Source organism: Zalophus californianus, chromosome 14 (genome assembly GCF_009762305.2).
Source record: "Zalophus californianus isolate mZalCal1 chromosome 14, mZalCal1.pri.v2, whole genome shotgun sequence".
Lineage (NCBI taxonomy): Eukaryota > Metazoa > Chordata > Mammalia > Carnivora > Otariidae > Zalophus > Zalophus californianus.
The window spans coordinates 7,031,565-7,052,611 of record NC_045608.1 but is presented as its reverse complement, the minus strand read 5'-3'; the positions used below and the strand labels follow the sequence as shown (position 1 = coordinate 7,052,611).

The 21,047-nt window shown below is 39.3% G+C and overlaps 1 protein-coding gene across 1 annotated transcript in view; it reads left to right on the top strand.

The window, feature by feature from the left end:
* The window catches only part of KNTC1 (kinetochore associated 1), a 76,516-nt gene that overhangs the window by 41,158 nt on the left and 14,311 nt on the right, over positions 1-21,047 (top strand). Inside the window, exons 34-51 of the mRNA XM_027575812.2 lie at positions 3,072-3,352; positions 3,952-4,124; positions 4,554-4,651; positions 5,088-5,226; positions 5,737-5,793; positions 6,278-6,441; positions 7,684-7,788; positions 8,177-8,305; positions 8,915-9,031; positions 9,836-9,945; positions 12,426-12,630; positions 15,463-15,552; positions 16,458-16,629; positions 16,714-16,772; positions 16,916-17,132; positions 18,045-18,118; positions 18,390-18,600; positions 18,732-18,841. Of these exons, the coding sequence (XP_027431613.1) occupies positions 3,072-3,352; positions 3,952-4,124; positions 4,554-4,651; positions 5,088-5,226; positions 5,737-5,793; positions 6,278-6,441; positions 7,684-7,788; positions 8,177-8,305; positions 8,915-9,031; positions 9,836-9,945; positions 12,426-12,630; positions 15,463-15,552; positions 16,458-16,629; positions 16,714-16,772; positions 16,916-17,132; positions 18,045-18,118; positions 18,390-18,600; positions 18,732-18,841 (2,511 nt within the window). The remainder of the gene's footprint in view (positions 1-3,071; positions 3,353-3,951; positions 4,125-4,553; positions 4,652-5,087; positions 5,227-5,736; positions 5,794-6,277; positions 6,442-7,683; positions 7,789-8,176; positions 8,306-8,914; positions 9,032-9,835; positions 9,946-12,425; positions 12,631-15,462; positions 15,553-16,457; positions 16,630-16,713; positions 16,773-16,915; positions 17,133-18,044; positions 18,119-18,389; positions 18,601-18,731; positions 18,842-21,047) is intronic.

Below are 21,047 nucleotides of genomic sequence, written 5' to 3'. Positions count from 1 at the left end.
TCCCTGCTCAGCGGGGAGCTTGCTTCTCCCTCTCCCTCTGCCCCTCCCCCAGCTTGTGTTGTCACTCTGCTCTCTCTCTCAAATTAAAAAAAAAAAAAAAAAAACTTCCATGAAAAAATAAAGTGTATAATTCATTGGTTTGGGTATATTATGAAGTTTTCATAGTTGTGGTAACAATGTAAAATTTGCCATTTTTACCATTTTTTCAATATATAGTTCAGTGGCATTAATTACAATGTTATATGACCTTCAACACTATCTGCTTTTCATCACCTCCAGCAGAAACTCTGCTTTTTATGCATTTTATCCATTTTTATCCATTAAGCAGTAACTCCCCACTTCCCTTTCCCTCCAGCTTCTGGTAACCTCCGATCTACTTTCTGTCTCTGAATTTGCCTATTCTGTATATTTCCTATACAAGTGGAAGCATACAATATTTGTCCTTTTGTGTCTGGCCTCTCTCAGGCAGCATGATGTTTTCAAGGTTCATCCACAGTGTAGCAGGTTTCAGTGCTTTGTTCCTTTTTCTGGCTGAATCATGTTCCACTATATGGATGGACAACATTTTGTTTATTCCTCTGTTGATGGACCCTTGGGTTGTTTCTACTTTTTGGCTTTTGTGAGTAGTGCTGCAGTGAGCATAGTGAGCTAGTCACCTGAACCACTACTCATACCCCACCTGTTTTACCCCAGTACCCTTGCTTATTCTATTTGGCACTGTCTGAGCAGCAGTAAACAGTTAAAATAAGATCACTAAAAAAATATATATATATATATATCCTTTAAAAATCATGGAATATATTGACTCTACACAGAAGCTGCATTCCTTTGGGAAAAGATGCACACTGAAAAAAGAGAAACTGGGTACCTGGGTGGCTCAATTGGTTGGGCCACTGCCTTTGGCTCAGGTCATGATTCCGGGGTCCTGGGATCGAGTCCCATATCAGGCTCCCCCTGCTCTGCGGGGAGCCTGCTTCTCCCTCTCCCTCTGCCTGCTACTCCCCCTGCTTGTGCTCTCTCTCTTTCTTTGTCAAATAAATAAATAAAATCTTAAAAAAGAAAAAGGAGAAACCTCTTGGTTTAATCACTTCTATGTTTATCTTTGACTAGATTATATGTGGATGATACCTAATTCAAAAGGTTTTAAAAAATGGTTAAAATGGTAAGTTTTATGTCATGTATATTTTACCACAATAAAAAATAAACTTAATAAAATTCCGTACTGAGTGTTGTAAACAATAAGGAATTAATTCTTTGATCGAAAAAAAAGGTTTAAAAAAGTATATAGTGCAAAACAAGTCTTCCTTCTATCCTGACACTCCTGCTTCTCCAGGTTCCCACATTAGGTGCCACTACCATCACCAGTTTCTTGTGTATTTTTCCAGAGACAGTCTATGGTGATAGAAGCATAAACATTTCTGTGGTTCCTAGTAAGGCAGGAACTGCAACATATAATGAATCTTATCTGTAGTAAATATAGGAAATACTAAATGTATTTCTATAAATAAGTATTTCTACCTGATGCATCCCCTTTGGGAAAGATCACTGATATTTGGGGGGAAAACATCAGTTTCAAAATTTTACATTTTATAAAGAATGCACCATAAATTAAGTTATGCAACAGTCAAAAATAATATTTGTGGTGAGGTGTCTGGATGGTTCAGTTGGTTAAGCAACCGACTCTTGATTTCGGCTCAGGTCATAATCTCAGGGTCGTGGGATTGAGCCCCATGTCAGGCTCCGTGCTCAGCTGAGTCTGCTTCTCTCCTTCTGCTCATACATGCTCTCTCTCTCTCTCTCAAATAAATCTTTAAAAAAATAATAGTAATATTTGTGATATCTATGTAGTGATGAAGAAAGTGGAAAAGCCATAGTGTTAACTGGAGAAAGTAATATATGAAATTAGCCATGTAGCCACAAAACGCTGGTACATGCTCTCTCTCTCTCTCTCTCAAATAAATCTTTAAAAAAATAATAGTAATATTTGTGGTATCTATGTAGTGATGAAGAAAGTGGAAAAGCCATAGTGTTAACTGGAGAAAGTAATATATGAAATTAGCCATGTAGCCACAAAACGCTGGTACATGCTCTCTCTCTCTCTCTCAAATAAATCTTTAAAAAAATAATAGTAATATTTGTGGAATCTGTGTAGTGATGAAGAAAATGGAAAAGCCATAGTGTTAACTGGAGAAAGTAATATATGAAATTAGCCATGTAGCCACAAAACGCTGGTAAAAGACACTCAGAAGAAATACAAAGTAAGTGGTCACTGCTTATTAGGTTAACCAATTCTCAACTCAGGTGTGTGTTTGTGCCCAGGGGACACTGTCTGAAGATATTTTTGATTGTCACAAGTAGTGCAAGGAGGGTGCCCATGGCCTCCAGTGGCTAGTGGCGAGGGATGCTGCTACAATGCACAGGCAGCCCACACAACAAAGAATGATCCGGCAAGATCGAGAAACCTTGCTCTAAAGTGTGGCATCAAAACAGAAGGTCTAGGGGTGCCTGGGTGGTTCATTTGGAAGAGTATGTGACTCTTGATTCCAGGGTGGTGCGTTTGAGCCCCACATGGGGTGTAGAGATTACTTAAAAAAAGAAGAAGAAGGGCTGATTCACTGTCGCTACTTGTTGGTATCCTTCCATGGGCCTCAGTGGGATTTTTTTATTGGGTCAGAAAAATAAATTCCAGGTTTGGACTTAGCAGCCAACCAGGAGTTATTACAGAAAAGAGCAAAGCTGGGTTCTTAGAGCCACCAGGGTGGAATCACCCAAATCTAATACTTAATCTGTCTCTCCTGCTCTTCAGGCCCCACAACAGAGAATGGTCTGACACTGAGAAATGGTGTCAGTAGTGCTGACACAGAAAATCCTGGGTTAAAATGGCTTTTCCTATTTTCCAAACTGTTTATGATATCGTTACTTTCATAACTTGAAATATAAAATCTTAAATTCTTAATTTACAAGGAAGTAGTCTTTGAGGGAGAAATAAGGAGAGGTTTGAGCCTTGCCAATGCTTTTTAACAATAGATGAAGTGAACAGATGTGACACGCTGTCCTGCTTGCCTTGCTAGGAGAACTTTGAGGTCTTCTTGTCCTTTGGAGATTACAGCAACAGTGCCCTGGTCGCAGAGCTCCGGGAACAGTACATCAAAGCTCACGAAGTCACACAGACCAAACACAAATCCCAGGGCACTGCAGAGCCTGCAGCTACTGAGGACAAGAGCCTCAGCGCTGAGTCCAAGCTACACAGACAGGCGCTGGTGCTGCAGGTATCCGTGCAAGAGCGGGAGGCCGAGCTGACCTTGAGAGCCTTAAACCACGGGAATCTGGAAGCAGCCCTGAGAAGGTGCAGGTGAGTCCCAGCCCTGTGCAGGCATGGCTTATCTGAAGCAAGGAACACTTGCTTCCTTGACTTCTGTGGTGATAGGGTCAGGCCAGTGACATTTTCATTTTCATGGAAGTCATTCTTGGTTTCTCACTCTCAGAGCCTAGTTTGGGTTTCAGGGTCAGAAAGTGGTAACATAGGGGCACCTGGGTGGCTCAATTAAGCGTCCGACTCTCGATTTTGGCTCAGGTTGTGATCTCAGGGTTGTGAGATCAAGCCGTGTCGGGCTCCACTCTGGGTGTGGAGTCTGCTTGAGATTCTCTCTCTGCCCCTCCATCCCCCCTCATTCTCTCTTTCTCTCTCTCCTTCTCTTAAAAAAAAAAAAAAAAAAAAGTGGTGGCATAGAAGGCAAGTAACTAACAAGGAGTTGTTGGGTAACCTAACTGTCTTGCACTCCGACAGTTGATGGTGTCCCAGATAAGTTTGAAGACGAAGCACATTAGATACCATGAATACATCTTAAAAACATTTTAAATGATGGTGGTGGTCATATATTAATCCAAGAAAGGCAAATGCATTTGCATTTGCTCTGTGTGCTCTAACTTCTGACACATCTTTTTTTCCAGAGACTTATTTAAGTATCACTGCAACGCAGACACCGGAAAATTGCTGTTTCTGATGTGTCAGAAGCTTTGTCACATGGTGGCTAACGACGTTCCGATGGCAACACCTGTCGGCCTCGATCTTCCTTCAGAAATACATGCGCTAGCTTGCCAAGCTGCCACCATCTGCAGCCCAGGTGACAAGATTTATAATACACATAGTTTTGTTTCATACTGGTCTTCCACATGCTGTCTTTGTACAAATGGACCTTGCTGTAAGGACAAAAGATCATTGTCTCAATTTTATAAAGAGCCAGTTATAATCGATCCTCTATGGGGACTACTGTTTGCAAATATTTACAGGTGTTAACAATGTCATTTCCAACTATTGATACTCACTTTGATGGGATTGTGAAATTCCTTGCCTCTCCATCTATGATCTTCTCAGCTGAGCTGAAGAAAAAAGTTGAACTGCATTATTTAGGGTAGTCAGAGCTTTGTGGAAACTTTTCTGTCTACCCTGTGGCTGCCTGTAGAATTTTGAATGGTAGTTACTGGAAGACTGTTTTCATTATTTCAAACACATGAAATATTGGTATAATGATTTTTCTCCCGTTTTCTTTCAGATTTTTTACTAGATGCTTTAGAACTATGTAAATATACCTTAACAGCAGTAGAGCTTTCCAGGCAGTGCCAAATGGATGACTGTGGAATTCTAATAAAAGTAATTGCTTTTAAATTTCTTTTCCTTAAACAAAACCCCTACCCATCTTTTATGTACCACTTTTAAATCACTTGCATAGTTTACAAAATACCAAATCCACCTCTTGTGTTTTCTTATTTGAGGCCAGAAATCTCAAGGGCATGAGACCTATTTTCCAGTCACATTTATGGGCCAATTTAAGTTGCACTATCTTTTGGAATGTTGGGACTCAAGCCAGGCATCTCTGGACATTGTCCTCCTTTTAAGAATAACAATTTAATTTAAAATGGCGTTATTATGAGCCACAGACCTGAAGAAACAGACTCCACGGTTGGTTTTGACCCTCAAAACTGCATTTGGCTCTAATACATCTGCTCTTGGGTTCTGCCTGGTGAAGGTGGTAGTTGTGTTTTGGACTGTATTTACTTGTGTCATTTCTGTGTGATTTGGCATTCAGACTTCCTTCGGAACTCACAAAGACCCATATGAAGAGTGGTCTTACAGTGACTTCTTCAGTGAAGATGGGATAGTACTTGAGTCGCAGATGGTACTCCCGGTTATTTATGAATTGATTGCATCACTCGTGCCTCTCACTGGTAAATGTCACTTGTGTTGTTATTTTCCATGTATTTCTGCCTTATGCAAGTTTAAACTGCGGAGGTTTGGAACTAGAACCCCACATGGTAGTATGGTGAGTCCGCAGGCATAATGCTGAGCAAAAGAAGCCAGACACAAAAGAAGACATACCATACTGTCTGATTTCATTTACATAAAGTTCAAGGACAGGCTACAAGGAAGCCGTGCTGTTGGATATCAGGGGAGTGGCTGGTTAGGTTACCTTAGGGGTGGGTAATGACTGGAATGGGGGCAAGACAGGGCTTCAGGTGCTAGTAAGGTTCTGTTTCTTGGTTTGGGTGCTGTTATATGGATATATTCACTTTATCGGGTTGTACACTCATCTGTGTATTTTTCTATATATACTTAAATTTTTTTTACAGTGGCAGTTTACTTTAGGACATTTTTTGATAATAGCACAATATTTAAATATCTCTTGGAATATGAGCGAGTTGTTTTATTTAGTTTATGTACTTTACTCTTTTTTGTAGAAAGCAAGAGACATCCCTTGGATTCTACAAGTTTACCATACCGCTCTATTAATGAAGGTATTTGACATCAGAAATGTACACTGTTGTGTTAAGATTTTATAAATACACCAATACAGAAATTCCTTGAAATCTTGGATACGAGTCTAACTTAATGTTCTTGATGTGGTTACTTAGTTATTACTGTTACCATATTATTCTTCCAGCAGGTCAGGAAAGTGTGTCATTTGGCTTATAACAGTAACTTTTATGTATCTGTTCATAAATTTGGTCTTCCCAATGGAGAAGTGGGTTTTTTTCGGCTAATGACTTAAGCATCTCAAAATAGACAAGTTACAATTAAACTTAGTTATTTTCTGGTTTAAATCAAGCCCATGTTAATTCATATACTCACTTTTGAGAACCAATTCTATGACCTCAACTCCATTGAAGACATAGGCTGTCCCTGGAAACAATTTTCAGTAATAGGATCTTTCTTTCTTTGAAAAAATCTAAATGGATTAAAGTACTTTTACTGAAATAAAATACTTTTGTCATTTCACAGGAGACAATCTTATTTTACCTATTATAAACTCCATCTCTGCCCTGCTCCAGAACCTTCAGGAATCTAGCCAGTGGGAGCTGGCCCTAAGATTTGTCATTGGTTCATTTGGTACCTGTCTTCAGCACTCTGCATCAAGCTTCATGAATGCCAGTCTGAGTGGAAAGGTACAGTTTTGAAAACAAAATGCTTTCACTTTGGATGAATACAGATTACAAAAGCACTGCCAAACAAAGGAATTTACAGTCCGCATTTTCTAGTTTGGCTCTGGAGCAAGGACAATGATAATTTGTCAGATTTAAGAAACATTTGTTGAGCAGCTGCTGAGGTTCGGGTATAGTTCAGGGTTCTTGTACTCGTTTCATACTCAATCTTGACAACCACCCGGAGAGTCTCCATTTTGCAAATAAAGAAGCAGACTGAGGGAGGTGAAATCAGTCGTCTGAGGTTTTAGGTTGCAGTAGTGTGTCATCTTATTCCAAACCCAGTGACCCCATTAGGTTAAAACTCTATCTGCTATTTGTTTTACTGTGACCCAAATTATTATAATTATAACCTGACAGCATCATTGAAAAGAGTCTAGAAGACAAAGTACCTGTTGACAACATGCTTATGAGAGTAGTCTCAGGGAGAATTGTATTCACTTCTACTGTTCTATTGATATTTATTAAATGCCAATTAAAAAAAATTAACTTTGGGACGCCTGGGTGGCTCAGTCGTTAAGCGTCTGCCTTCAGCTCAGGTCATGATCCCAGGGTCCTGGGATTGAGACCCGCATCGGGCTCTCTGCTCTGCGGGAAGCCTGCTTCTCCCTCTCTCACTCCCCCTGCTTGTGTTCCCTCTCTCGCTGTGTATCTCTCCGTCAAATAAACAAATAAATTCTTTTTTTTTTAAAGATTTATTTATTTATTTGAGAGAGAGAACGAGAGAGAGAGCACATCAGAGGGGGGAGGGTCAGAGGGAGAAGCAGACTCCCTGCCGAGCAGGGAGCCTGATGCGGGACTCGATCCAGGGACTCCAGGATCATGACCTGAGCCGAAGGCAGTTGCTTAACCAACTGAGCCACCCAGGCGCCCTAAATAAATTCTTCAAAAAAAAAAAAAATTTAACTTTATTTAAGTGTAACTTTCAAAATTGCACATTTTTAAGTGTATCACCCAATGTAGTCACCATGTCACCAACACCACAATCGAGATAGAGAATATTTGAAATGGTTCCTTTTGCCCCTTCCCAGTCAATTCCACCACCCCCCTCCCCTCCAGCCGTAGTGGTCTGTCATTGTAAATTAAATGCCAACACATTTTGCATATAATGATGAATTTTCAAAGTTCCTTAATATTTGAGGAAAGTTTTCAGAATGATGCATAGACAGAAATGGACCTAAAGGTTCTTTTGTTCTTTTCTAAAAGTTGTTTGGAGAGGCTACATTAGTTAAATCAAAGCATGTTGTTACGGAATTGAAAGAGAAAGCCGTTACATTTATCAGGGGAAATGCTACAACATTACTGCACAAAGTGAGTATCTGTTCTTGGTAAGCTCTCTCTTTCTCTTTTTATTTCCTCCTTTCTTCTGGTTGCTTCTGATTTCTCAGTGAGGATAAGAGTGAGGGATGGGGAGACGGTGTTGGGGGTTTGAAGAGAAGTGATGGAATTGTCACACAGGGGAGAAGAAAGGAGTTCCATGCTATATAGAACTTGTTAGAGTTGTTTCCTTAAATTTATGATAATGATAAAGGATGTTAAAATGAAGCAAACAAGTTGGAACTGAGTTACTCTAAATAACTTTTCATGAAACACTTATTCTTTCCTAGGGTCTATAATTAAATTTAGTAACAAGCCTTCAGAGACCAAATTTTGTTTTGATTGTAAAGAATGTTCTTCTCTTGATGCTTTCCTCTGATAGGTGTTTAATTGTCGCCTGGTGGATCTTGATTTGGCCTTGGGTTACTGCACTCTCTTACCCCAAAAAGAAGTGTTTGAAAATCTCTGGAAGCTCATAGATAAAGCATGGCATAATTACGACAAAATTTTGGTATGACCGAAGGAAGAACAGCCTCAGTTCTTGAAGTATTAAAACATTTAAGGAAGAAATGAAATGGCTTTGCCCTCAGATCTTAAAGACTTATGCAAAAGAAATGTCAAGCTTACTCGCTTACTTTCTACCAGCTTTTCCTTGACTAGTGGCTCACTGGTGAATGTGTATGCAGGTTATAAGCATTGTTCAAACCAAAGAATTATATTTTTAATTTCTTAAATATGTATGCAGCCATAGAACTTGATTTCTTATACTTATTTTCAAATCTTAGACCCATGAGCCTGTTCTTTTTGTAGGACAAGTTTAACAGATGCAAAACTTCTCTTTGATATTCTTTGTTTTAAAATTTGCTTTTTGTGGGGGTTTTGTTTGCAGGATAACCAAAATTTGGCCTTTTCTTTGAAGGAAAGCCAGACTAAATTTATGGCATCATACTAAAAGTTGAGTGACCTAACTATTGTTTGAATAATGACTGTGTATCATGCAATATGTAACGTTCCATCCTGTTATTACAAAGAGAGGTTATGATTTTCATTATTGGGTTTCATCTAAAAGGTATTAGAATGTATTCTATTTGCAACTGAATTTTATATTTTAATTTTTTAGGCAATATCTCTGGTGGGCTCTCAGCTGGCCAGCCTCTATCAGGAAATAGAAACGGAGCTTAAGTTCCGTGAGCTCAGTACTGATGCCCGGTGGGGTATTCGTCTTGGCAAACTTGGTGTGAGTATTCTTTGGAGTGCCATGAAGTTTCATCCATTCTGATGATTTTCCTCAGGAAAAGTTAAAACAAAGATCTCATTTTCCTTTTCTTCAGAGAAAGGATGTATATTGTGGACTCATAGATTTTAGTTATATTAAGTATACACATTGGTGTTTTCAAACAAATAAGGACCGTTTGCTTCATTTCCTTTTTTCAATATTTTCAAGGAAATTAGAAGGGGCTTGACATTTTTATATGCTTAGCTTTCTCATTTATAGAAATATATCTAACATTAACATCTAAGGTGTTTCAGACCTAGCCTTTAGCCTCCTACTTTTGTGCTGCTGTTTGGTTAAAGGCAACATCAGTGTATATACAGATATACCGAGGTTTAAGTACTCCTACTAGGGAAAAGTCATTTTTCACTTTGTAAAAACAAACAAAACCCTATTTTCATTATACTATGCATGAAAAACATTTTACCTTATTCGCAAATAGTGGACTTATCGGGAATGTAATCACTGCAGAAGTGGTATGTGTTTTGAAGCCTAATTCGTACGCCGTAATAGGACTGGTTATAGCTAACAACCACGCTTGACTGATGAAGAGCCACAGGTTAGTGTGACTAAGAGAGATATTGGACCCACAGCCAAATATACCTGAAACCTCAGAATCATGGTCAAGCTGAGTAGGATGATTAAAAAAACAGAAAGTTGGAGGAGTCTAGAAAAATATTTCTCTATAAAAAGGCAAATCACCACAGTGTCCTTATTCTAGTACATTTTACTTTACTGGGATTTTTGTTTTGCTCTTTTTATTTCTAGATTTCTTTCCAGCCAGTTTTCAGGCAACATTTTCTCACCAAGAAGGACCTCATTAAAGCTCTTGTGGAGAATATAGATATGGACACCAGCCTCATTCTGGAATATTGCTGGTAATTCTTTAAACCTTAGTGGTATTTTTTGCTGTTAGCTTAACAAACTGGAAGTCCTTACTGCAAGAACACAATAATAAAGTTGATTATTCCTTTTTTTTTTTAAGATTTTATTTATTTATTTGGCAGAGAGAGACACAGCAAGAGAGGGGACACAAGCAGGGGGAGTGGGAGAGGGAGAGGGAGGCTTCCCGCTGAGTGGGGAGCCCGAGGTGGGGCTCGATCCCAGGACCCTGGGATCATGACCTGAGCTGAAGGCAGACACTTAATGACTGAGCCACCCAGCTGCCCCTAAAGTTGATTATTCCATGTGGTCCATGGACCTCTGATGTTTACTTTTGTTTATCCCCAAACTGAGTAAACCCCAGAACCAGATTAAATTCTTTTAAGTTATCACCCTTTAAGTCCACTGTTAAGTGTTTCCCCAACTTGCCTCATGATGAGCATCACCTGGGACACCCGATGGGGCACCTGATCTAAAATACAGATTCCTGGGCCCCTCCCTGGTAGTTCTGACTCAGCAGATCTGGGCCGAGGCCCAGGAATCTAATCCTTAATAAGGAGTTCCAGATGATCCCCATGTTCAGGAAAGTTTGAGAATATTGTTACGAGCAATTGAACTTATAAATCAGATTAACTCAGGGTCATCTTAAATTAAGACATAATGAAAAATATGACTTAGGGAGAATTTTTAAAAGTAATAAGTGAATAGAGAAAACTAAGACTGAATGTTTTGTTTATAGATAACAGTTCAGTGTGATGAGTAGGAATAAATAATCTCAGGCATTTATTTAATAAATAGGATGACCAGTTTGCTGTCACATTATCAGTTTCAAAGTTCTTTCACACACACCACCATTTAATTTTTTACAATTTTTATTGCATATTCTCACCAATTTATGTATGAGAAAACAAACCCCATATTAGGTGACCCGCTCAAGGTCAAATAATAAGTGACTGCTTTTAAAATACTGAGTGCTAGGGGCGCCTGGGTGGCTCAGATGGTTAAGCATCTGCCTTCGGCTCAGGTCATGATCCCAGGGTCCTGGGATTGAGTCCTGCATCGGGCTCCCTGCTCCTTGGGAGCCTGCTTCTCCCTCTGCTTCTCTCTCTCTCTCTGTCTCTCATGAATAAATAAATAAAATCTTAAAAAAAAAAAAACGATTTAAAAAAATAAATAAAATAAAATACTAAGTGCTATAACCCTCATCCAGTTGGTGACAGATGAGTGAAGTCTGAATTACTGTTAAGAGCACACTTCCTCACCAGGCAGGTACCCAGCTCTTCCTGTGGATGAAGGAGAGGTTAGTGAGGACCCTGGCTGCCACCATCCTGAACCTGCAAGTCAAAAGCTATAGACTGCTCCTAGCTCTAATTAGCTCCGACTAACTGTACTTTGAAATAACAAAACCATGCCATTCTTCAGTTTGGACTGCTACAAATCCAGAATGGGGTGCACACACTGTCTTGTTTATTAATTTGAACTCCTGGTAGATTTTTGCCTTTTGGTTTTGTAGTATTGAGCCCTTTTCTGAGCTGTAAATAGCTAGAATAATGTCAAGTTCATTTCACATTCTTGTTGCTCGTGTGGCATTAATGATTTGTATTTGTGTGATAGTGACACTTTTACCCCAAGGAGTCCAGCTGAATAAATTTAGATGGCCTTTAGAATTTCAGGGAATGACTTTAAAATGGTCCTTCTTAAAGCTTTTCTTGATATTTCGGTTATTCTGTGCAGCAGATTAAACTACCATCTTATTGATAGGGTTTAAGACATTGGAATTGTCTCTGTCTATATTAATCTCATTCTTAATTTTTAAGTCTTTATTTTTCTAATTCAGATGGAACATATTAAAATCAAGGTTCCACATAGTCTCACCCTTCAGGAATAATCACTGCTAAAAGAGTTTGGCCTATATTGTTCTTTATTTCCCCTATGCAAATGCTAACATGCATTCTTTACACTCCTCAAAAACAGAATCATACTTTACAAACCATTTTGTAGCATGCATCATTCACTTAGCAAGATGTCTTACAAGACTGGGACATATAGCCCTTCCTCATAGCTCTTGAACTCTGGTATTCCTTTGTATGAATAAGTTATTTAGCTCCATATCAATGGATGGTTGAGTGGTTCTCAATTTTTAAATATTACAAACAGTTGTTGCAGTGGACATCCTTATATGTATATCTTGGTGACTTCTGCAAAGTGTATGAAAGTGGAATTGCCCTATGAAAGGAATTAAATATTTTCAATTTTATTACAAATTTCTCTCCGGTATTGTGCCGTGTCAACATGGCTGCCAAGAACAAGTTCTGATTTTTTAAAGGCAGTAATTAACCCTGATGGCAGGTATATGATCTGATAATGAGACTAGGCAATGAGAGGGTTATTGGAGTCCAGTGATGGGAGCGTGTAGCGGAGAAATTGACACCCACGCATGCGGGGAAGTTAATGTGTAATGGAATACTTCTTTTAGCACATTTCAGTTAGACTGTGATGCAGCTCTCCAGCTATTCATCGAAACACTGCTACACACCAGTGCCAGCCAGAGCCAGGGAGACGCGAGCACGCAGTCCGCAAAGCAGCAGCACCCTAGACTCCTGGCCAAAGCCCTGGAAATGGTTCCTCTACTGACGAGCACAAAAGATTTGGTCATCAGTCTTAGTGGAATACTCCACAAGGTAGATGAACGGGAAATGAATGTATCGGGTCACACCAGCCATCCCTCCAACCCTTAGTCTATTTAGAGACGTTGAGCAACAAGCTGGACATGCAAGTCCTATATTTTTTACAACTTTCAATTTTGATAATTTTAGATTTCTATCTTTTTAATAATTTAATACAACAATTTTCTGGTCTTTTTTTTTTTCTGAAAATAGAAATAACCTTTTTTTTTTTTTAAAGATTTTATTTATTTATTTGTGAGAGAGCAAGAGAGCACAAGCAGGAGGAATGGCAGGGAGAGGGAGAGAGAGAAGCAGGCTCCCTGCCGAGCAAGGAACCTGATGTGGGACCCGATCCCAGGTCCCTGGGACCATGACCTGAGCCGAAGGCAGACGCTTAACGACTGAGCCACCCGGGTGCCCCCAGAAATAGCCTTTTTTTTTTTTTCCAGATTTTTGAAAATAGTACACATTCTTTGAAAAGATCAAAGTAGAAGTATAAATTAAAAAGTGACATTTCTCTATAACCCCATTCCCATAGATAAAAATGTTAGTAGTTTGGTGACTATCGTAGGCTAAAGATCCTACCCTGTTACTCTCTTTTTATGACAATACACATCTTTCTCATTTTTAACAGATATGTATTATTCCATAGTGTGGAAAAAACATACTGTATTTAACCAGGCCTTTAATGGATGGACATTTAAATTGTACATTTCACTATTATAAGTTGTTACAATGAGGGGCGCCTGGGTGGCTCCGTCGTTGGGCGTCTGCCTTCGGCTCGGGTCATGACCCCGGGGTCCTGGGATCCAGCCCCACGTTGGGCTCCCTGCTCCGCGGGAAGCCTGCTTCTCCCTCCCCCACTCCCCCTGCTCGTGTTCCCTCTCTCGCTGTGTCAAATAAATGAATAAAATATTTAAGAAAAAATAAGTTGTTGCAATGAAAATCTTCATATATATACATATTTGCCCTCTTGTCTGATTATTTCTTAGTAGATCTTTATGAGAATTAAAACTTTTAGGTTGAAGGGTAGTTTCTTGGGGGAGTCAAAGTGGGTGGAAGGGTAAAGAGGATTAGAAGACTACAAGAAATACTTCAGTTTTATATTTTGCCTGAAAATCAGCTAGAAATAATATAGACTTGCTCAAAAGTTCTAGGTACTACAGAAATCATCTTCCCACTTAGTTCAGTGTTATTCTTTTGACTTTATTTGGCATTTAAGAAATGGAAAAAAAGTAATGGTGTGTGGGCAGAAACAAAGAACAAAGAGAATACTTCCTTTCTCTTTATGAACATATATAGATGCCACCCAATTAATTCTGGCATTTCAGTATCTGATTAGAGCAAGAATGCAATCCTTTGAAAAACTTTTGCTTGGGGGTCCACACTTTCAGTTACATCATTTCCAAGAAAAGGTCCATTTCCTCCTATTGTACTTCTCCTGTTTTAAATGGAAGACATAGAATTCTAGGGGCACCTGGGTGGCTCAGTCGTTAAGCGTCTGCCTTCGGCTCAGGTCATGCTCCCAGGGTCCTGGGATCGAGCCCCACATCGGGCTCCCTGCTCCGTGGGAGGCCTGCTTCTCCCTCTCCCACTCCCCCTGCTTGTGTTCCCTCTCTCGATGTGTCTTTCTCTGTCGAATAAATAAATAAAATCTTAAAAAAAAAAAAGAATTCTAATTAAAACATCTTACAGGGACGCCTCGGTGGCTCAGTCAGTTAAGTGTCTGCCTTTCTTTTAAAAGATTTTTTTTTGTATTTATTTATTTGACAAATAGAGACACAGCGAGAGAGGGAACACAAGCAGGGGGAGTGGGAGAGGGAGAAGCTGGCTTCCTGCGGAGTGGGGAGCCTGATGCAGGGCTCAATCCCGGGACCCCGGGATCATGACCCGAGCCTAAGGCAGACGCTCAACGACTAAGCCACCCAGGCGCCCCTAAGTGTCTCCCTTTGACTCAGGTCATGATCCCAGGATCCTGGAATCGAGTCCTGTGTCGGGCTCCTTGCTCAGCAGGGAGCCTGCTTCTCCCTCTGCCTGCCGTTCCCCCTGCTTGTGCTCTCTATCTGACAGAAAATAAATAAAATCTTTTTTATAAAATTTAAAAAATAAAAAATTTTACAAAATTATGAAATTTTAATACATTTATTGTTTCTAGATTTTTAGTACCCTAGGAACAGCTTTCTTTTTAAAGTCACTTCAGAAACATTTTAAAGAACATTTGTTTATCCTGATAGAACTAATAAAGAGCTAATTTTGAGCTAAGAACATTTCAGGGTTTTTTTGTTTGTTTGTTTTTGAGAGAGAGAGCACCCAAGCAGGGGTAGGGGGGCAAGGGCAGAGGGTGAAAAAGAATCCTAAGCAGGCTCCGCGCCCACCATGGAGCCAGACACAGGGCTCAGGGCTCGATCTCATGACCCTGAGGATCATGATCTGAGCTGAAGTCAAGAATTGGACGCTTAACTGACTGAGCCACCCAGGTGCCCCCATTTCAGTTCATTTTTATTTTTATTTTTTAAAGATTTTACTTATTTGACAGAGAGAGACACAGCGAGAGAGGGAACACAAGCAGCGGGAGTGGGAGAGGGAGAAGCAGGCTTCCTGTCGAGCAGGGAGCTCGATGCGGGGCTCGATCCCAGGACCCTGGGACCATGACCTGAGCCGAAGGCAGGCGCTTAACGACTGAGCCACCCAGGCGCCCCTTCAGTTCATTTTTAAAAGAATAATCTAATCTAACACCATGGTGCAGTGAGATTTTATATTTGTAACCTGTGTTGATGACCATAATTGAATAAAACCATCTCCTGGCCTGACCATCTTAAGTTTTGATATATTTTTACTTTTATACAGTTGGATCCCTATGATTATGAAATGATTGAAGTCATCCTAAAAGTTATAGAAAGAGCCGATGAAAGGATAACCAACATTAATATTAATCAGGTATAACTAATATATTATACATTTAAAAATTATCTTTATGCTTCTTTTTGGATCATTTACAGAATTGCAGTCACGTAGTATCTTTCTGGACTATCCTTTATGCTTCCTATTTTATTCCTGTCCTCTTCTTTGAAAGGGATACAGAAGTAAAAAGACTTCTCATGCTCTCTGTATTTTATTATTTATCTTAAATCCCGTTCTTGCTTTACTAAAGCAATTTAAATTTGTCCAAGAGCATGAAGTCACTAAAGTACTGATTTGGAAGAATTAAAGCAAAATTTTTGTGATTCAGAAGAAGGGGGAAAAAAATAGCATGTGAGACCCAGAGTTAGATTCCACTTTCTATATTAGTAGGTAGGACTGACTCAATTCTAGTGCTTTCAGTAACTTTTTAGTCTTTTCTAAATTTTGGTCATAGTAGCTTTTATCTCTTTTTAAATTGGAGTTTTAAAAATTAAAAGACAATGGGTTGATTCAAAAGGTTTTACAAGCCCCAAAAATATCAGATATAAGCTCAAGAAATATAAGGGATATAGAGGATTAATTTTAGATCTACTGCCTATGTATTTAAAATGAAATAGGGTATTTTTGAGATATCTCAGACTGTTCAAACACGACATGAGGAACTGTCAAACTCATAAACATCCCACCAACAACAGGGTTCCATTAGTTTCTCCACACATAATTTCTTTAATCATTGTATAAATTATGGTTTTGGTTTAGAAGAATAACTTTAGAGGTAAAACTACAAAAGCTTTTTGTGTATCTTTATGAAAACAAGACCTTTTCGGGAATGGAAATCCATGATGCTATCAAGTTAGACAATTCAGAAACAGGATTGGTTTAATCTCACAGGAAATTACATTTATATGTGTATATATATATATATATATTTTTTTTTTTAGGCCTTGAGTCTTCTGAAACATTTGAAATCATACAGAAGAATATCTCCTCCAGTGGACCTAGAATATCAGTATATGTTGGAGCATGTGATAAGTTTGCCATCAGCTGCCCAAACTAGACTGCCTTTTCACCTAATATTCTTTGGCACAGCACAGAACTTCTGGAAAATTCTCTGTATGTTCCTTAACTTTTCAATATTACTGAATAGCCAATTTTTTTTTTCTTAAGCAAATCATATTCTTCTTGTTTCCTTTTTAGCTACAGAACTCAGTGAAGAATCTTTCCCAACACTGCTCTTAATTTCTAAATTAATGAAGGTAATGGGTTGAGACTTTATAAGACATATCTTTATACCCTCTAGTTAGCTTAGACCCTGTGTAGGGTTTTGTGCTGCTTTCAGGTAAACCCTTAAAGGTGCGCATATAAATCAGCCTTAACTTTTCTTGTCCTCTCTTTGAAGTTCTCTTTGGACACTCTCTATGTGTCTACAGCCAAGCATGTTTTTGAAAAAAAACTGAAGCCGAAGCTCCTGAAGTTAACACAAGCTAAATCCTCAATGCTGATTAACAAGGAAATAACTAAGATCACTCAAACCATTGAATCCTACTTACTGTCTATAGTTAACCCAGAGTGGGCTGTGGCTATTGGAATCAGTCTTGCCCAGGATATCCCAGAAGGTATGGATTCTTCCTCTAAATGGGCTCAAAATGGTTGGCTTGTTGTTTTGAACTTGCAGTTAAAAAAAAAAAATGGACTCTCTGTCTTTAAGGAGAGGCATTTAAAACTATCGATGGTAGTTAAAAATGTTATGTGTGCCCTCTGTCTTCACTTGGTGCATTGCTGACATTGTTAAAATTTGCTGAATGTTGAAAAGGCTCCGGTGAAGTCAGCAAGGCTCCCTGTAGCTTATCAGGGTGCAGGGATGTGGGTGCTCTCCACCTTGTCGGTAGGGATAGAAATTGATGCTTCCTAGTATCCACTCATACTTCTAGTAATGAATCATTACGTGTTCTTACATAACCAAACAAGCACACAAACACAGGCACACACTGCCATGTTTTTAGTTGTAACAGAAATTGAAAATAACTATTTTTTTTAAATGTTCATTTGTCAGGAACTTGTTTAAAAATATAGAGCATAGGGGCGCCTGGGTGGCTCAGTCGTTAAGCATCTGCCTTCAGCTCAGGTCGTGATCCCAGGATCCTGGAATCAAGCCCTGCATCAGGCTCCCCGCTCCGCGGGAAGCCTGCTTCTCCCTCTCCCACTCCCCCTTGCTTGTGTTCCCTCTCTTGCTGTGTCTCTCTCTGTCAAATAAATAAATAAAATCTTTAAAAAAAAAATAGAGCATATTCATAGAATGGAATACTATGTAGTTGACTTGGAAAGATAGCCAAGGAATCTGTATAGTGAGAACAGTGAACTGTATGTACTACATGTATGATCTTACTCCATTTGGGTTAAAATGTGTGTGTCCTTCTGTCCTGTTTAAATTATTTTTTTTACTCTGAGTATGTATTCTCATTTTTAAAAAATAACCTTTTTAATTTGTCTTGATTAAAATTTGCTTATAAATCTCTTTGTCTTTTCAGGTTCCTTCAAGATGTCCAGCTTGAAATTCTGCCTGTATCTAGCTGAGAGATGGCTGCAGAACATCCCATCTCAGGTGTGTCTGAACTGCTTGGTGGAAGGCTCCTTCCTCTCTCTTTTCACTTAACTCGTGCTCCCCTGGTGAACCTTCTCATCCTGCTCCGGGGATGGGCATCTTGGAGGGTTGGATGCCTAAAATGGAGAAAGAAGATTAGGGTTTGTGTAGCTCTGTAAGGACGTAACTAAGGCAGGGAGGGACCTTGATTGATAAAGATGAATTCTTTGCCTCACCTGAGGTTTAGAGATTAACATTTTCCTTTTGCTTGTGATTTTTTTTTTTTTTAAAGGATGAAACACGTGAAAAAGCAGAGGCTTTGTTGAAGAAGCTTCATATCCAGTATCGGCGGTCAGGCACTGAAGCCGTGCTCATAGCCCACAAGCTGAACTTGGCAGAGTATCTGAGAGTCATAGGAAAACCCGCACATCTCCTTGTCAGTCTGTACGAACACCCGAGCATCAGTCAACGAATTCAGAACTCGTCCAGCAAAGACTATCCAGGTGAGGACAAGACGCCGCACATCTTTCTGCTCAAGGAGAACTATCAATTTGATTCCCAGTTATCTTGCATTGAAAGCTTGGGGTTTTCTTTTCTTTTCTTTTTTTTTAATTCTTTATCTTGAATATCTTAGATATTCACACAGCTGCCAAAGAAATTGCTGAAGTTAATGAAATTAATTTGGAGAAGGTCTGGGACATGTTGTTGGAGAAGTGGCTATGCCCGCCCACAAAGCCTGGGGAGGTGAGTCCATTCTCCCGGAGGATCTGTTGTTCTGTCTGTTGTCCCGCACTGACAGAACCTTCTAACGAGGGGCTTAGACTCTTAGAACAAGGAACGTTGGCTCCTTTTAATACCTTCTGTTATCTGATGAGTTTTAATGGGGTTGTTTCCTTTTTCTTTTCATTTAAATATTGTTTTGCAACTATTTTACCTTTTGGTGATTCTAGATTAACTCTTGTATAAAAGAGTGGCCTGTTCTTAGGGTCATGTGATTTAACTTTTTAGTGGAAATCATTTTTTTTAATTTTTTTATTATTTTTTTAAAAGGGACATTGCATTGTTTTTGTTTTTTTAAGATTTTATTTATTTATTTGACAGGGAGAGACACAGCGAGAGAGGGAACACAAGCAGGGGGAGTGGGAGAGGGAGAACAGGCTTCCCGCAGAGCAGGGAGTCCTATGCGGGGCTCGATCCCAGGGCCCTGGGATCACAACCTGAGCCGAAAGCAGACGCTCAACGACTGAGCCACCCAGGCGCCCCTAGTTGAAATCATTTTAAATATACGGAAAAGTTGCAATAGTTGAAAAGAATTCCTGTACATCCTTCACCCAGTTCCATCAATGTTTAACATTCTGCCATATTTGTTTCACCCTATAATATATATATATATTTATAATATTTTTCTGGGCTGTCTGAGAATGAATTGCTTATGCATGCCCCTTTACCCCTTAACAAGTTTGTATTTCCTGAGAACAAGGCTTTTCTCCTACTTAACCACACTATCATTATCAAAATTAGATAATTGAAAATTGATACATTATTGATATACCACAAACATAGGCTCAAATCTATGATCCATGTTACAATATAATGAATTGTCCCAATAAGGGTCTTTAATAGCAATTTCCCCTCCCCACTCCTTCGCTGGGACCAGGATGTAGTCTAGGACGATGCATTGCATGTATTTGTTGTGTCTCTAGTCTCTTTTAATCTAAAACAGCTCCATGGCTTTTCCTTGTCTTTTATGACACTGATATTTTTGAAGAGTACAGACCAGTTATTTTATAAGCTGCCTCTCAGTTTGTGTTCGTCTGATATTTCCTCATGATAAGATTCAAATGATGCAGTTTGGGCTAGAATCCTGCCTAAGTGATGTCGTGTCCTTCTCAGGGTATGACATATGGAGGCCTCTATCTATTTGCCCTAATAGGTGATGTGAATTTAAATAACTTGGTTACGATGTTGTCAGTGTCCCTATTAACATAGTTATACTGTATTTCTTTTTGTAACTATTAGGGGAGACAATTTAATAACCTGCTCCTCTTCAAACTCCTTTCCCCACCACACATATAACCCGATTTAGCATCTACTGATGATTCTTACTCCAGTCTGTTTTGACTGTGATGGGATATTGATATTTTTAAAGGGCGCCAGCCAGTTGGTTTGCAAAATGTCTCGGTCTCACGATGTTTCTCATGATTAGATTCAGGTTGTGTCTTCTTGGTAAGAACACCGTATAGGTGACGTGTTCTTTTTAGTGTATCACATCAGTAGGCACATAGTGTCAGTTTCTTAGAAATAGTGTCATTAACATCTAAATTTATGCTGGGATTCGGCATTCCAAATGCAGAATTTTCTGTACTGCTTCTGCATTTTCAGGCAGAATTCAGCCAGAGAGACTTCCTCTATCCAACTAGGCAGATATGCTTGAAAAAAATCTATTTATAAACAAATACTATAACTGGAAAGACATTAGATTTTTAATTAGTTTTTATATCCCTTGGTATTCATTGTAACAAGTATTTCTTTGTTTATGAAGTGTTTATGAAGAGCAAGGACTGTGCTTTATTGGACACGGTTAGAAGCATAGCTGGGCCACATAGCTAGGCCACATAGAATCTGGTTGACTCAGAAACCGGCATGTTTTAACTTTTACGTAAATTTGGAGAACTGAACGACAGCATCTTGAGGCCAGGAACTGTGTCTGTACCTAGCACCTTGCACATGGCTTTGTAAGTCCCAGGATATACCGAATTACTGAACGACTCTTTAAAATCCATGGAGTCCTTTCCTTTTAAAAGTTATCCAATGACTGTGAGCACCAGGAGGACAGGAACATTTGTTTTGTTCACTCAGGCCACCTTGTGCCTGGAATTGTGCCTGGCACATAGTACGTGCTCAGTAAACATTTACTGACTGAATAAATGTGAGGAAACCCCTTTTTAAA